Raw genomic sequence first — 19,283 nt, forward strand, 5'->3', positions numbered from 1 at the left:
GGAGGAACATATGAAACAGGAGGAACATGTGAAACAGGAGGAACATATGAAACAGGAGGAACATGTGAAACAGGAGGAACATATGAAACAGGAGGAACATATGAAACAGGAGGAACATATGAAACAGGAGGAACATATGAAACAGGAGGAATATATGAAACAGGAGGAAACATGAAACAGGAGGAAACATGTGAAACAGGAGGAACATATGAAACAGGAGGAACATGAAACTGAAACAAACAGGAGGGAACATTTATGAAACAGGAGGGACATACTGAAACATGAGGAGGAACATATGAAACACAGGAGGAACATACTGAAACAGGAGGAACATTATGAAACAGGAGGAACATGTGAAACAGGAGGAACATATGAAACAGGAGGAACATGTGAAACAGGAGGAACATGTGAAACAGGAGGAATATGTGAAACAGGAGGAACATATGAAATAGGAGGAACATGTGAAACAGGAGGAGCATGTGAAACAGGAGGAACATATGAAACAGGAGGAACATGTGAAACAGGAGGAACATATGAAACAGGAGGAACATATGAAACAGGAGGAACATATGAAACAGGAGGAACATGTGAAACAGGAGGAACATATGAAACAGGAGGAACATGTGAAACAGGAGGAATATATGAAACAGGAGGAACATGTGAAACAGGAGGAACATATGAAACAGGAGGAACATGTGAAACAGGAGGAACATATGAAACAGGAGGAACATATGAAACAGGAGGAACATATGAAACAGGAGGAATATGTGAAACAGGAGGAACATATGAAACAGGAGGAACATGTGAAACAGGAGGAATATGTGAAACAGGAGGAACATATGAAACAGGAGGAACATATGAAAACAGGAGGAACATGTTAAACAGGAGGAACATACTGAAACAGGAGGAACATGTGAAACACAGGAGGAACATACTGAAAGGAGGAACATGTATAAACAGGAGGAACATACTGAAACAGGAGGAACATACATTGATACACAGGAGGAACATACTGAAACAATGAGGAAACATGTAAAACAGGAGGACATATGAAACATATGACCTACATTTATATGAAAACAGGAGGAACATATGTGAAACAGGAGGAATATGTGAAACAGGAGGAAACATGTGAAACAGGAGGAACATGTTAAACAGGAGGAGGACATATGAAACAAGGAGGAACATGTGAAACAGGAGGAACATGTGAAACAGGAGAACATATTGAAACAGGAGGAACATATGAAACACAGGAGGAACATATGAAACAGGAGGAACATATGAAACAAAGGAGGAACATATGAAACAGAGGAGGAATATATGAAAACAGGAGGAACATGTGAAACAGGAGGACATACTGAAACAGGAGGAACACATTGAAACAGGAGGAACATACTGAAACAGGAGGATACATATGACACAGGAGGAACATATGAAACAGGAGGAACATGTGAAACAGGAGGAACATGTGAAACAGGAGGAATATATGAAACAGGAGGAACATGTGAAACAGGAGGAACATGTAGGAAACAGGAGGAACATACTGAAACAGGAGGAACATATTATGAAACAGGAGGAACATACTGAAACAGGAGGAACATGTGAACACAGGAGGAACATACTGAAACAGGAGGAACATTTATGAAAACACAGGAGGAACATATGAAACAGGAGGAACATGTGAACACAGGAGGACATATGAAACAAATACACATATGAAACAGGAGGAACATGTGAAAATAAGGGAACATGTGAAACAGGAGAGAACTGAAACAGGAGGAACATATTAACATCAAACAAGGACGTGAAGGAGAGAACATGTGAAACAGGAAAAACATATGCAACACAGGAGGCAACTACATGAAACAGGAGGAACATATGAAAACAGGAGAAATATGTGAAACAGGAGGAAACATATGAAACAAGGACCTAACATACTGAAACAGGAGGACATACTGAAACAGGAGGAACATTTATACAAAGGAGGAACATGTGAAAAAATGGAGGAAATATAAACAGGAGGACATATGAAACATGAGGAACTATATGAAACAGGAGGAGGACATATGTGAAAACAGGAGGAACATTTGAAACAGGAGGAACATACTGAAACAGGAGGACATACATTGATGAAACAGGAGGACATATATGAAACAGGAGGAACATTTATACACAGGAGGACATATATATGAAACAATGAGGAAACATATAAAACAGGAGGAACATATGAAAACTGAGGAACATATGACAACAGGAGGATTATATGAAACAGGAGGAACATGAAACAGGAGGAAACAATGAAGTACAGGAGGACATATATGATACAGAGGACATACTGAAACAGAGGAACATGTTAAAACAGGAGGAACATATGAAAACAGGAGGAACATGTGAAACAGGAGGAACATACTGAAACAAGGAGGACCTACATTAATACACAGGAGGAACATGTGAAACAGGAGGAACATATATAAACAGGAGGAACATACTGAAACAGGAGGAACATGTAATAAACAGGAGGAATATATGAAACAGGAGGAATACATGAAAACAGGAGGAACATACTGAAACAGGAAGGAACTATACAGGAGGAACAGGAACAGGAGGAACTGAAACAGGAGGAACCTGAAACAGGAGGAATATGAAACAGGAGGAACATACTGAAACAGGAGGACCTACTGTGAAACAGGAGGACATACTGAAACAGGAGGAAACATTGAAACAGGACATGTGAAAACATGAACTATTGAAAAACAACATGTGAAACAGGAGGAACATATGAAACAGGAGGAACATATGAAACAGGAGGAACATGTGAAACAGGAGGAATATGTGAAACAGGAGGAACATATGAAACAGGAGGAACATACTGAAACTTTTGGCCTACATTTATACACAGGAGGACATACTGAAAACAGGCCTACATTTACACAGGAGGACATACTGAAACAAACAACCTACATTATACACAGGAGGACATACTGAAACAATGACATACATTTATACACAGGAGGACATACTGAAACAATGGACCTACATTTATACACAGGAGGACATACTGAAACAATGACCTACATTTATACACAGGAGGACATACTGAAACAACAAACCTACATTTATACACAGGAGGACATACTGAAAAACAATGACCTACATTTATACACAGGAGGACATACTGAAACAAATGACCTACATTTATACACAGGAGGACATACTGAACAATGACCTACATTTATACACAGGAGGACATACTGAAACAATGAACCTACATACATACACAGGAGGTACATACTGAAACAATGGAACCTACATTTATACACAGGAGGACATACTGAAACAATGACCTACATTTATACACAGGAGGAACATACTGAAACAATGACCTACATTAATACACAGGAGGACATACTGAAACAATGACCTACATTTATACACAGGAGGACATACTGAAACAATGACCTACATATATACATAGGAGGACATACTGAAACAACAACCTACATTAATACACAGGAGGACATACTGAAACAATGACCTACATTTATACACAGGAGGACATACTGAAACAATGACCTACATTTATACACAGGAGGACATACTGAAACAACAACCTACATTAATACACACAGGAGGACATACTGAAACCAATGACCTACAATTTATACACAGGAGGACATACTGAAACAATGACAACTACATTTATACATAGGAGGACATACTGAAACAACAACCTACATTATACACACAGGAGGACATACTGAAACAATGACCTACATTTATACAGAGGAGGACATACTGAAACAATGACCTACATTTATACACAGGAGGACATACTGAAACAATGACCTACATTTATACACAGGAGGACATACTGAAACAATGACCTAAATTTATACACAGGAGGACATACTGAAAACAACCTACATTTATACACAGGAGGACATACTGAAACAATGACCTACATTTATACACAGGAGGACATACTGAAACAACAATGACATACATTTATACACAGGAGGACATACTGAAACAACAATGACCTACATTTTATACACAGGAGGACATACTGAAACAATGACCTACATTTATTACAGGAGGACATACTGAAACAATGACCTACATTAATACAGGAGGACATACTGAAACAATGACCTACATTTATACACAGGAGGACATACTGAAACAATGACCTACATTTATACACAGGAGGACATACTGAAACAACAACCTACATTAATACACAGGAGGACATACTGAAAAACAATGACCTACATTAATACACAGGAGGACATACTGAAACAATGACCTACATTTATACACAGGAGGACATACTGAAACAACAACCTACATTAATACACAGGAGGACATACTGAAACAATGACCTACATTAATACACAGGAGGACATACTGAAACAATGACCTACATTTATACATAGGAGGACATACTGGACAACAAACTTGAAACACATGACCTGAACATGACCTACATTTATACATAGGAGGACATACTGAAACAATGACCTACATTTATACACAGGAGGACATACTGAAACAATGACCTACATTAATAACAGGACACACAATGAGGACATACATAATGAAACAATGACATACATTCTCAGGAGGACATACTGAAATAATGACCTACTTTATACACAGGAGGACATACTGAAACAACGACCTACATTGATACACAGGAGGACATACTGAAACAATGACCAACATTAATACACAGGAGGACATACTGAAACAATGACCTACTTTATACACAGGAGGACATACTGAAACAACAACCTACATTAATACACAGGAGGACATACTGAAACAATGACCTACATTTATACACAGGAGGACATACTGAAACAACAACCTACATTTATACACAGGAGGACATACTGAAACAATGACCTACATTAATACACAGGAGGACATACTGAAACAATGACATACATTTATACACAGGAGGACATACTGAAACAATGACCTACATTTATACACAGGAGGACATACTGAAACAACGACCTACATTGATACACAGGAGGACATACTGAAACAATGACCAACATTAATACACAGGAGGACATACTGAAACAATGGCCTACATTTATACACAGGAGGACATACTGAAATAATGGCCTACATTAATACACAGGAGGACCTACTGAAACAATGACCTACATTTATACACAGGAGGACATACTGAAACAACAACCTACATTTATACACAGGAGGACATACTGAAACAACAACCTACATTTATACACAGGAGGACATACTGAAACAATGGCCTACATTAATACACAGGAGGACATACTGAAACAACAACCTACATTTATCACAGGAGGACATACTGAAATAATGGCCTACTTTAATACACAGGAGGACATACTGAAACAACGACCTACATTGATACACAGGAGGACATACTGAAACAACCACCTTCATTAATACACAGGAGGACATAATGAAAAAATGACCTACATTTATACACAGGAGGACATACTGAAACAATGACCTACATTTTATACACAGGAGGACATACTGAAAACAATGACCTACATTTATACACAGGAGGACTTACTGAAACAATGACCTACATTTATACACAGGATTACATACTGAAACAATGACATACATTTATACACAGGAAGACATACTGAAAGAATGACATACATTTATACACAGGAGGACCTACTGAAACAACGACCTACTTTATACACAGGAGGACATACTGAAACAACGACCTACATTGATACACAGGAGGACTTACTGAAACAACCACCTTCATTAATACACAGGAGGACATACTGAAAAAATGACCTACATTTATACACAGGAGGACATACTGAAACAACAACCTACATTTATACCCAGGAGGACATACTGAAACAACGACCTACATTTAAAGAATACTGAAACACTAATTTACACAGGAGGACATACTGAAACAACGACCTACATTGATACACAGGAGGACTTACTGAAACAACCACCTTCATTAATACACAGGAGGACATACTGAAACAACAACCTACATTTATACACAGGAGGACATACTGAAACAATGACCTACATTAATACACAGGAGGACATACTGAAACAATGACATACATTTATACACAGGAGGACATACTGAAACAATGACCTACATTAATACACAGGAGGACATACTGAAACAATGACCTACATTAATACACAGGAGGACATACTGAAACAACAACCTACATTTATACACAGGAGGACATACTGAAACAATGACCTACATTAATACACAGGAGGACATACTGAAACAATGACCTACATTAATACACAGGAGGACATACTGAAACAATGACCTACATTAATACACAGGAGGACATACTGAAACAATGACATACATTTATACACAGGAGGACATACTGAAACAATGGCCTACATTAATACACAGGAGAACATACTGAAACAATGACCTACATTAATACACAGGAGGACATACTGAAACAATGACCTACATTTATACACAGGAGGACATACTGAAACAATGACCTACATTTATACACAGGAGGACAATACTGAAACAATGACATGCATTTATACACAGGAGGACATACTGAATCAATGACCTACATTTATACATAGGAGGACATACTGAAACAACAACCTACATTAATACACAGGAGGACATACTGAAACAATGACCTAAATTTATACACAGGAGGACATAATGAAACAATGACATACATTCACAGGAGGACATACTGAAATAATGACCTACTTTATACACAGGAGGACATACTGAAACAACGACCTACATTGATACACAGGAGGACATACTGAAACAATGACCTACATTAATACACAGGAGGACATACTGAAACAATGACCTACATTTATACACAGGAGGACATACTGAAACAATGGCCTACATTTATACACAGGAAGACATACTGAAACAATGACATGCATTTATACACAGGAGGACATACTGAAACAATGACCTACATTTATACATAGGAGGACATACTGAAACAACAACCTACATTAATACACAGGAGGACATACTGAAACAATGACCTAAATTTATACACAGTAGGACATAATGAAACAATGACATTCATTCACAGGAGGACATACTGAAACAATGACCTACTTTATACACAAGAGGACATACTGAAACAATGGCCTACATTTATACAGAGGAGGACATACTGAAACAATGACCTACATTAATACACAGGAGGACATACTGAAACAATGGCCTACATTTATACACAGGAGGACATACTGAAACAATGACCTACATTTATACACAGGAGGACGTACTGAAACAATGACCTACATTTATACACAGGAGGACATACTGAAACAATGGCCTACATTTATACACAGGAAGACATACTTAAACAATGACATGCATTTATACACAGGAGGACATACTGAAACAATGACCTACATTTATACATAGGAGGACATACTGAAACAACAACCTACATTAATACACAGGAGGACATACTGAAACAATGACCTAAATTTATACACAGTAGGTCATAATGAAACAATGACATACATTCACAGGAGGATATACTGAAACAATGACCTACTTTATACACAAGAGGACATACTGAAACAATGGCCTACATTTATAGAGGAGGACATACTGAAACAATGACCTACATTAATACACAGGAGGACATACTGAAACAATGACCTACATTTATACACAGGAGGACATACTGAAACAATGACCTACTTTATACACAGGAGGACATACTGAAACAACAACCTACATTAATACACAGGAGGACATACTGAAACAATGACCTACATTTATACATAGGAGGACATACTGAAACAACAACCTACATTAATACACAGGAGGACATACTGAAACAATGACCTAAATTTATACACAGGAGGACATAATGAAACAATGACATACATTCTCAGGAGGACATACTGAAACAATGACCTACTTTATACACAGGAGGACATACTGAAACAACGACCTACATTGATACACAGGAGGACATACTGAAACAATGACCAACATTAATACACAGGAGGACATACTGAAACAATGACCTACTTTATACACAGGAGGACATACTGAAACAACAACCTACATTAATACACAGGAGGACATACTGAAACAATGACCTACATTTATACACAGGAGGACATACTGAAACAACAACCTACATTAATACACAGGAGGACATACTGAAACAATGACCTACATTTATACATAGGAGGACATACTGAAACAACAACCTACATTAATACACAGGAGGACATACTGAAACAATGACCTAAATTTATACACAGGAGGACATAATGAAACAATGACATACATTCTCAGGAGGACATACTGAAACAATGACCTACTTTATACACAGGAGGACATACTGAAACAACGACCTACATTGATACACAGGAGGACATACTGAAACAATGACCAACATTAATACACAGGAGGACATACTGAAACAATGACCTACTTTATACACAGGAGGACATACTGAAACAACAACCTACATTAATACACAGGAGGACATACTGAAACAATGACCTACATTTATACATAGGAGGACATACTGAAACAACAACCTACATTAATACACAGGAGGACATACTGAAACAATGACCTAAATTTATACACAGGAGGACATAATGAAACAATGACATACATTCTCAGGAGGACATACTGAAACAATGACCTACTTTATACACAGGAGGACATACTGAAACAACGACCTACATTGATACACAGGAGGACATACTGAAACAATGACCAACATTAATACACAGGAGGACATACTGAAACAATGACCTACTTTATACACAGGAGGACATACTGAAACAACAACCTACATTAATACACAGGAGGACATACTGAAACAATGACCTACATTTATACACAGGAGGACATACTGAAACAATGACCTACATTTATACACAGGAGGACATACTGAAACAATGACCTAAATTTATACACAGGAGGACATAATGAAACAATGACATACATTCTCAGGAGGACATACTGAAACAATGACCTACTTTATACACAGGAGGACATACTGAAACAACGACCTACATTGATACACAGGAGGACATACTGAAACAATGACCATACATTAATACACAGGAGGACATACTGAAACAATGGCCTACATTTATACACAGGAGGACATACTGAAATAATGGCCTACATTAATACACAGGAGGACATACTGAAACAACAACCTACATTAATACACAGGAGTACATACTGAAACAATGACCTACATTTATACACAGGAGGACATACTGAAACAACAACCTACATTTATACACAGGAGGACATACTGAAACAATGACCTACATTAATACACAGGAGGACATACTGAAACAACAACCTACATTTATCACAGGAGGACATACTGAAATAATGGCCTACTTTAATACACAGGAGGACATACTGAAACAATGGCCTACATTTAAACACAGGAGGACATACTGAAACAATGGCCTACATTTAAACACAGGAGGACATACTGAAACAACAACCTACATTAATACACAGGAGGACATACTGAAACAACAACCTACATTTATCACAGGAGGACATACTGAAACAATGGCCTACATTTAAACACAGGAGTACATACTAAAACAATGGCCTACATTTAAACACAGGAGTACATACTAAAACAATGGCCTACATTTAAACACAGGAGTACATACTAAAACAACCACCTTCATTAATATTCTGACACCTACATTGCAATAATAACCTTCATTGTATTCAAGAAAAATATCTTTACAAAAATATGGATATTCACTTCAGAAGTTTAATATACAATTAATATGATTCCAATAAGTTTAGGTAAGATAATATAGCATAAATGATCACTGTGTTTGACCTTGACCTACCTGTGAAATGAATGTTACAAGGTAAACCTACAGGCATGTCACCACAAACGTTTCCTTCCAAGTCAAATTCCTCATACAGCTTCGCCTCAAACTTGCGGTACTGTTTGAAATGAAATATCAACATAGTCAATACAAACTGTTCAGGAATAACATTATTGTGTTGATTCATAAGCTACAAAGTAGTACCAAGAAAATATTATAGTGAACCAAGAAATTGTTAAAGTGAACCAGGAAAATTGTTTAGTAAACCAAGAAAATTGTTATAGTAAACCAAAAGATATTTAATGGATTAATGGTGATGGAACAATGACTTTAACCAAAAACTAAGGATGTTTGAAACAAACTACAGTGTACATAATGTTATCCTCTGAAGTTTAGGTAATATAAAGGTCAATTAGACAAAAATGATTTACTCATTCATCACTGAACCAAGGTTATAGCTTTAGCTTATATCAGTACAAATATAAGTCAGTTCAGGAAACAAATTTGATAAGTCAACTGGTTCAACTAATGACATCTAATGGATGACTTGGTTGACGAAAAGCTAATGTAAATTGAAGTGAGTAAGAGTGACTCAAGACAGCAAACAGTGAGTAAGCTGGGTTCATACAAGCAACATTAAAGAAGCCATGTAACTGATTTATATACCATTTGAATCTCATTTCACCTTTCTCAAAACACTGTATGGGTTGATGTGCCTTATTATTCAATTCTTTTATTGTCCTAATGATGGAGACTAAAACAATTTTGGTATGTTCTTATTTCTATTTTAAACAAATTTATCAAAAATTCACACACCTTTGAATTTATGGTGGTGTATTGAATGTTCTTACCTTTTCTACAATCTCATCAAAGCTGTACATCTTGATGAGTCCCATCTGGTGTGTAGTTATAAGAAGGCCGTGGGAGATTGTTGCACTTAAAACATCTTTACCAAACACCTAAAGCAAAACCTCAAATGTGTACATACTAGTAAGACAAATTAGATGATGCACTAAAACACTTAAAATGTGTACATATACTGGTAAGATAAATTAGATGATGCACTAAAACACTTAAAATGTGTACATATACTGGTAAGATAAATTAGATGATGCACTAAAACACTTAAAATGTGTACATATACTGGTAAGACAAATTGGATGATGCACTATAACACTTAAACAAAGATTAAATTACCTCAAACAACTATACAAAACACATACAACAATACTTCAAAAGGCTTAAAAAAGTTAACATTTAAATAACTTAAATTACAAAAGTTTAACAACAATAAACAGAAATCCTACAGGAAATACGGTCCCCAATCAAGTGTTCAAGCTGTTCAACACAAAAAAGAAAAAAAAAAAAAATAATTGTTTGAAGTCCTAAAAAAGGGTTCACTAAGTAAACCAATATATAAATATAAAAAATGACTTTAAAATCAACTTCATATCTTAACTTGTAATATGAAAACCTACTTATTCAGTTAATTGAAATGTTAAATATTATCTTTCCTTTTAAAGACACATGTATGATTTCTCCCATGTTATCCCTCTAGCCTCTAAGGCTAAAGCTGCGATACATACTTCTTGAGTTATCTTGAGCATTCCTACAAACTTCAGTGGGCACAACTCAAACACTGCCAGCAGCCTCATGATAGGGTCCGGAGCACCTGCCTGAAACATAGAGTTTCAACAGTGATTTCCATGCATTCTGTGATCAAAGTCTGAATCTCCATAGATTGAATTTCTGTTTACTCTCAGCGAAGAATACAGGATGTGGTGCCTAGATTAAGGATGTGCTCCTCTGAGAAGTCAAAATTTTCTTGTATTAAACTTTTTTTCTCATATAGATTTTTGGAAATAGGAGTTCATACATGAAAGCTACTGTCACTCAATGATATCGTTGTCCTAGTTTCACACCAATCATTGGATGATATACCACAAAATAGGATTTGTGGAAAAATTGTTTTATAGGGGAATTGCTACTTTGTAATAACATTCATCAAAGATGGTGTAGGATTTTTAAGGCTAAATTAAGAATAATTTGGATTTTATGGGGACATCCCTCAGCCCCTTAGGGGTCGGACCAGGCGTTTTATTGATATACACATATACACAAGATATTATAAGTCCATCCCATAATATGGATTCCTAATGAGGTGTTTGATATTGTATTTATGTTTGTAGAATTTATTTTTCCAGTAGTCTTCTTTTAAAATTAAACAGTTTTGATCAAAAAGAACTATTTTTTTTTATCCCAGATTAACAGGAGATTGCTACCCCATTGAGATACCCTTAATTTTGAGCTACACAAATGTAAAAAAGTTCTGGTATTAAACTTTTGTTAATATTTTGCATATCAATAGGAAAAGGGTTGTTCTTTCAGAATCAGGCAGAAAAATGGGGGGTCCGTGTGCTTACTTTTTTGCCCCACTTGAATATTTGTTATTTTTCAGTATTTTAGAGTAAAAATTAAAAGCGTCAAATTACCATTAAATGTAAAAATAAAGTGAAAAAAGTGAATCATTTCATACATTAATGCTCAATATTTTAATTATCACGAACCAAGTAAAGATTTACAGCAAAAATTAGTTCAATACAGCTAAAAATGCTGGTGCAGTGATGATTTAAGTAAAAACAATTTCAGTAAAAAATGGTAAAACTGTGGCTCTATTTGAAGCGGAAAAACACACAATTTCAAAATGGCCGCCAAATGTGCCATTTCTTAAAATTCCCGTATAAAAAAATCTGCTAAAGTTAGAACTGTAATTTTTTGACAAAATTTGCAACTGGCAACTTGCTACAGATATTGATAAATTGTATTTGAAAATCTTATAACTTCTTTGATCTTTGTCGAAACGAGACTTCAACGGGACTGAAACCTCAGAAGAATACATCCTTAAATCTTACTTACACAAAAATATCAGATACTTTGACCACTTAGCCACAACAGCCTGGAGATTTATAATTTATGTAACAGGTATTAACTACTTTTATATGTTACCTGTCTTTCCTGAAGATTTGGACGTGACGAATGTGTTGTCGCTAGAACAAGAGATTTCTGAGGTTCATTCCAGGAAAGGTCACTGACAAAAGAAAACAGAGACAAGATTTCTCAGTTATGACTTCACATCAAACTTTATTTCTGGAATACCATTCAGAATGTATCCCTTTGAAGTCAGATTTATTTATTTAGTTAACATGTGACTCCATGTTCATACCTGTACCTATCACGTACCTTTTATGGTCCTATGAAATCTGATTCATAACAGAAGAACACTCCTCACAACTTTCACTACCTACCTGAACTTTTGAGTTGATGAAAGGAAAACTGACTCTACAGGTGACACACATTGTTTATCCAAAACAAAGCGTAACAACCACCTCTTTTCAAGGCAATATAAGCTTGCCTTATGACCCCTGTTTGGTAGGGGAAGGCACTCCTGTTATAAAAAAACGAAAATAGCTTCAACATAAATATCACAAAGTCCTATACAGATGATTACAGCTTAACACTATACATATAGCTCTATAGTCATTATCAGATTCTTCAACAAACCTTTATCTCATTTTCTATGTTTAGTATTTATTCATTTTATATCTATTCAACTATTGAAGGTATGAATCATTTAAAATCCTTATATAGACTTGCCACCAGACCCTAAGTTTTTGATAGATCTTCTCAGTAGAGGTCTTATACTAGATTATCTCCCATTAGTTTGAAACTTAGAATCAAGCTTTTTTTGGTTATAACCAAGTACAGTCCGACCCACTTAATACAAACTTATAGTTACTAAGATAATATAGAATCCTGTTTTATAAGAATACAATTGAAATCCCCTGCAAATATTGCTTTAAATATCATTTTATATATTACCAGTATAGTACAAATTGTTTAATACGAAAATCCACCCAATACACAACTGTCCTAATTTAGTTTCACTTTGTGTCATTTCTGTGTTTGTTGTACAAGTGTTAACACACTTAGTTTAAAACCTGCATAATACAAAAGGATTAACCATATTAAGACTGTAAAACTGCTCTGTAAAAGTCTTTCATTTCTCTGATTATCTTTTCTTGAACACACTCACAGTCTTGTTTGTTTCCTACTGGCTATAATTCTTGTTGATGAACCGGGTAACAAAATAGCATTAGGGAAATGCTATACATCTCCTCCATTTCCATGCTTTCCTCACAGTTTTCTTGTTTGTTTCTTTCTTTTCTTTTTTTATCTTTTGTATAGTCATATTACAAAGAAGGCAAGTGGATGTGAAATTTACAATGTGATTTTTAAAGAAAGGGTGCAATTAAAATTTTATCAATAAAGACTTTTAATTCAAGTACAGGTGTCAAAGTGAGTGGGTGTATATGGTTGTGTACATTATTGAATTATATGTATTTATATTTACAATGTATGTATTGATGTTTTGAAAAAAAAATACAAACTTGTAAACAAATGAAAATAAAAATAAAACACTTGGCATAAGACCAGTTTTTCTTTGCTCCATGGGAGGTAACTGAACTGGTAATTAAATTTGAATATATGGTATTGTAAATATGTTGTGTTAATTCAATGTGTTTACGTACTTACCGGGTGAATATTTGCTAGAAGAGCATTTTCTATTTTTCTATTTGGGCCTCGTTGTTGATTTTCTTGTAAGCATTTAGGCTCATTCTTTAAATTGTATCTACAAATCAAATAGAAAACAATATGTGCACAAGTATAGTAAGATATTATCTCCCTTTTGCCAGTAATGAAATATTCATATTCTGAGTAATAATGAAAGTAAGGGTCCTTTCCATCGTATGTATTGAAACCACATCTCATGAATTACATCAATCAAATAGACAGTTAGTGAGTCAACTTTGTTAGTTTGTTAAGTTAATTAACTCACCCTCCATACCAAATGCGAAAGTTTTCTAGGTAAATTTTTCCTCTGAAATAAGAAGATTGATAAAATTCATACTTACATATCATGTAGTAATTTTCCTAATCTTGCTGAATTTTATATCAACACAAAAGAAATATATAATACATAATATTCAGTAAAACAAACCTTGAAATAATTTTAATAAACTAATTTAAGGCTCATTTTTACTAAAAATTAAATCCAATTGTACATCATGAATAAGTACACTTAGGTTATTTTTTTATTTTTTTCTTTTGTCATTTTTAGATTTAGTTTTAATTATCTATACATATCTCTAAAAACATAATACATGTTAGAAAATTAAGGCATCAATAAACAAAATATATATACAGTATACACTAATAAGCTTCTCATATGTCTTAACACTGTTTGAGTGATTTTAGACTTACCCTTCACACGCAATTCGTTTGTCTGAATTTTTCTGCCATACTTTCTTGTAAGAATAATTTCCCTGAAATATCATTATTTGATAAATGTTATATGTGTAACAGAAGAGGAGAAAATGTAGCGGCCAGATCAGGATTCGAACCCGGGACCCTCGGAACACTAGCCGAATGCTCTACCGATTGAGCTACCTGGTCACCAATGATCGACTCAGTCCAATCCCGCTACATATGTCAGACATATCTAAAGTATATAAGCAGAAATAAATTATCATATGGTTTCAACAGAGACATAAATCTCTGGTTTCAATTAGGCATAAAAAACATTATATACAGATAACTGTAAATGTATCTATTGAGCAAAAAATAGGTCATATACTTTAGTATAACATGAACATTATTCAATTATTATCAGGTCTCGCACAAACCTCATACGGGGTATATAACCCCAACTGAGCTATAAAACCTCAAATAGGGTATACATATATACCCCAATTGGTGTTATGCAAAGGTTATAATATATACAGTATATATATATAAGTCATTATGATTACCGTGCATGCACATCTTATAAGAGCGCAGCTCTCTGCGCGGCCGAAGGCTGCGTAGAGCGAAGCTCTACTAACCATAACACATGTGTGAGCATATAGATTCCAATACATTCCAGTACCCCTTGGACTTTGAAATTGTGTCCCGCGGGAAAAGTCTCACGCCTCCATGTAGGCAGCCATGATTTAATTCTTGTTATCAGCACGACGAGATTTGAAATTTCTGTACTAGACTTAATGTGTTATCAGTAAACACTTTAAAATTACTGTAAGAAGTTCTAATTTACACATATACAAGAACAACGCAATAAATGTACTGGTCCAAAATATACTGTGTATGTTCTCAAGCGCACGGCACCGTCGGCAGTGACGTCACAAAAACTGATGCCAAAGATGACAGCACAGATTCGCGCATATTTTTGATAGCATGGCATGTTGCCAAGTTTTCTCTGCATCTGATAAAAACAAGATTAAAGTACATATTGAACTATTCCATTTGGATTATTTTGAATTCTTTCTAACTATCGATAGTATGTGCATGTCAGTGAAATATTTTATTGTTAACCGTGTAGAAAAATATAGACAATATAAAGTTAGGATGTTATACTCTTTTACATGTAGCTGCGCTCTTCTGAGGCTTTGCCTTAAATTCATATTATAGCAACGCGTGTTTTTGTCTGTATTATATTACAAACCAAGGATTTATAAGTGAGAAGGATTCGTGACTGTCTCTTTACATTACTAAACACCACGCGAGATGCCTTTGAACCGGGAATAAAAACCATTTTTCTCAACAAATACTTGTCTTATCGAGTCAAACGAAACACGATTGTAAAGTTTATTAAATTTCACTACGTATATTACTTGCTTTAAAGACGGAATATTTAGAGGATATGTCTTAAATTTTCGTCAAAAAATATCGACAGCTCATGAAAAGACGGTCCCGCTTCAGATAGTAAGACGGTAACCATCACACCCGCATGCTACATCAAAGGCTGCGCCGGCGGATATCAAAGGAAAATCAGTCGTCGCCCAACGTCACGGTCAGTGCACAAACACAAAAGCGCCTGCATTGGACTTCCCCCAAACCCAGTGTGACTTATCCTTGTCATATACGTCCTTGTACAAACATACCCCACATATGAGAGATCTGAGGATTTTATATGAAACGGAATGTTGTTTATGTCGACCCGATCTTTCTCTATTCATCAGTAGCAATAATGAGTTGGTTTTTTGTATATTTTTTCTCGTGGTTTTATGCACGATGGCTTCATATTCCATTCTTCCTCATACAAGTAAAGCGCTTAACTACGAATGCATATAAGGCAAGCGTCTAGCTGACCCATTGTTCATGTACAATTATAAGTCGGAAGCAGGTGCGCTGTTTTTTCCCGGATTTGTTTTAAATTTACGATTTACTGTTTTACGTGTATCTATGCTTAAGAAATCGAGTTTTTATGATTAATTTATGTTTGACATGTAGTTTATTTCAATCTTGAAAGACTTTTTATTTTACTGCCATTTTATTTATACTGTACTGTATCTACAGTATGTTCGTTTATCATCACCATCATCAACATCATCCTCATCTAATAAAAAAAGAATACAGTGTCTAATACATACCGGCATGCCATCAGCAACATTGAATTAACCATGGAGGTGTTAATATTAGTATGACTACGGTAGCTACCCTCCATTTTTTTCGTGGTTGTGTATATATATTCTAACTTGACCAATGACCTCATGTCACATGATGCGGATACACTGACAGCAAACAGGAAGCTATATGCCGTGTCGAGTGAAAGTGTTCGCGTGTTTACAAAGATACTGATATTTGAACGCAGAGATTTAGTGAGACTTTGGTAAGAAATGGCGACGGACGAACTTGCTAAGAAATTAGAGCGAAGGGTGAATATAAATGAAGCAGGCGAGGATGGTGCTCAGCCGGTATTGCCGTCAACTCAAGTTTGGAATCCGTATACGGAATTCAAGGAGTTTTCAAGGAAAGAAATTCAAGGTTTTCAGAAAACTTTTAACAAGTAAGTTCTAATTTTTCAGTCTGATCTCATGGCTGAGATTTTAGTGTAATACTTTGATGTCCTGTTAAGAATATAGAGGTCTGCTGACAACCCTCTGGTTCGTCTGCATTTGTCAAAGTGGGAGGTTTTACTTTTTGTACAATGAACCACGTGTGTAAGAAAATCAACACAGATCTGCATTGTTAGACTATGCTGCTGAGTTAGGGAATAGAGGCTGGGATATTGGCTAGGCCTATAGGTATACAATCAAACAAATATCTACATATATTAGCATTGATATCAACAAAAACACACACATATATATATTTAATATGTTTTTGATAGTTAACTTAATATAAAATATGGAAATTATTCTTGAAGTAATTGATCCAATTTTAGATCTGATGAAAATTGGGATTTTTTAGGTCAGACTCAGTTAGGTGACCTATTCTAATCGCCTTTAGTCTGTTGTCATCCGTCTTGCGTTGTGTGACCGTAAATAACTTACATTTTCAACTTCATCTCCAAAACTGCTGAAGCAAAGTTAAATTGTGACTTATATGGCTCCCCCCACCCCCCGCCTCCCCTACCCCAGGTGGCTGTGGGAGGGGCCATAACGTTTACCAAAATTTCAAAAATCGACATAGATTGAAAGGTCATAAGGCCCTCTACAAAACTTTTGAATTTCATGGCTCTGGGGTCTCAGATATATATTATAGGATGGTAGTTATATAAATAGCCTTTTTAGTGGTACTAGTAGGCCGGTACATTTTTTTTGTTCTATTCCGAATTTGCTTATTACAGAGTTATCTGCACTCGTGGGTAGGTATTGATTGTGACGTCATGTGTTTGGGAGCATAACGTCGTACGCTTCAGAGAAAACGACGTGAATTGCGCTCACAAAATAATGACGTCACAATCAATACCTCCCTCAAGGGAAGTAACTCTGTAATGTGCAAAGACGGAATAAATAACTGAAGTTAAGTAAATCTGTATACATACAATGTAGTAGGGTTAAAAAGCTTCAGCATCTTTTTAATGTTTAACAAGTTAACTTAATTGATGTGTCCTCTCGACCAAAACTTTATGTCTGAATGAACTTTAAAGTCTGCGCTAGTACAGTACAGTTGTGAGTTGGACATAGTCATTTCTAAACTTAGTTTTTTTCCCTCTAAAGTCTTAGTTTGTACAGAAATAGTTTATACAGGAAACAAAACATTTTTGTCTCTTATTTTTTATAAAGATCTGACACTTGATATTACCTCTATAACAGGAAGTGAAATAATTGACTGACAATTGAATTCTCCCTTTATTGTATACGGTAAACCTCGGTTAATTTGAACCGCCGGATAGTTTGAACACGCAATTTTTTCCGGAAAAACGGTAATTTTTATCCCCCGGCCGGCCGCCCAACAAAGTTGGCGGGGGATATACAAATGGGTTCCGTCCGTACGAATGGTTTCTGGAGCATAACTCTAAAACCAGTAGAGATATTTCCACGAAACTTCATACACACATTGGTCTTATG

At 35.5% G+C, this 19,283-nt stretch overlaps 2 protein-coding genes across 5 annotated transcripts in view; one reads left to right on the top strand and one right to left on the bottom strand.

Annotated features, from left to right (window-relative positions):
• LOC138316432 (DDB1- and CUL4-associated factor 17-like) overlaps nt 1-17,046 on the bottom strand; it is a 55,863-nt gene extending 38,817 nt beyond the window's left edge. The window contains exons 1-9 of one of the 2 annotated variants that reach the window (XM_069258129.1): nt 16,872-17,046; nt 15,196-15,257; nt 14,771-14,812; nt 14,467-14,563; nt 13,179-13,318; nt 12,880-12,961; nt 11,460-11,549; nt 10,725-10,832; nt 9,892-9,991 (exon numbers count right to left, since the gene is read on the bottom strand). In XM_069258129.1, coding sequence (XP_069114230.1) covers nt 9,892-9,991; nt 10,725-10,832; nt 11,460-11,549; nt 12,880-12,961; nt 13,179-13,318; nt 14,467-14,563; nt 14,771-14,812; nt 15,196-15,257; nt 16,872-17,018 — 868 coding nt within the window. In that variant the 5' untranslated portion in view covers nt 17,019-17,046. The other variant, XM_069258133.1, reaches the window with a different exon arrangement.
• A 430-nt stretch (nt 17,047-17,476) lies between these two features.
• Nucleotides 17,477-19,283, top strand: part of LOC138316446 (EF-hand domain-containing protein D2-like) — a 60,881-nt gene continuing 59,074 nt past the window's right edge. For 2 of the 3 annotated variants that reach the window (XR_011207654.1, XM_069258150.1), the window contains exon 1: nt 17,640-17,776. Coding sequence is in view for 2 of the 3 variants with exons in the window: in XM_069258150.1 (XP_069114251.1) it covers nt 17,656-17,776 (121 nt within the window). In the remaining variant the exon portion in view is untranslated. Of the gene's footprint in view, nt 17,777-19,283 lie in introns of all 3 variants that reach the window. The other variant, XM_069258159.1, reaches the window with a different exon arrangement.

Source organism: Argopecten irradians, chromosome 1 (genome assembly GCF_041381155.1).
Source record: "Argopecten irradians isolate NY chromosome 1, Ai_NY, whole genome shotgun sequence".
Lineage (NCBI taxonomy): Eukaryota > Metazoa > Mollusca > Bivalvia > Pectinida > Pectinidae > Argopecten > Argopecten irradians.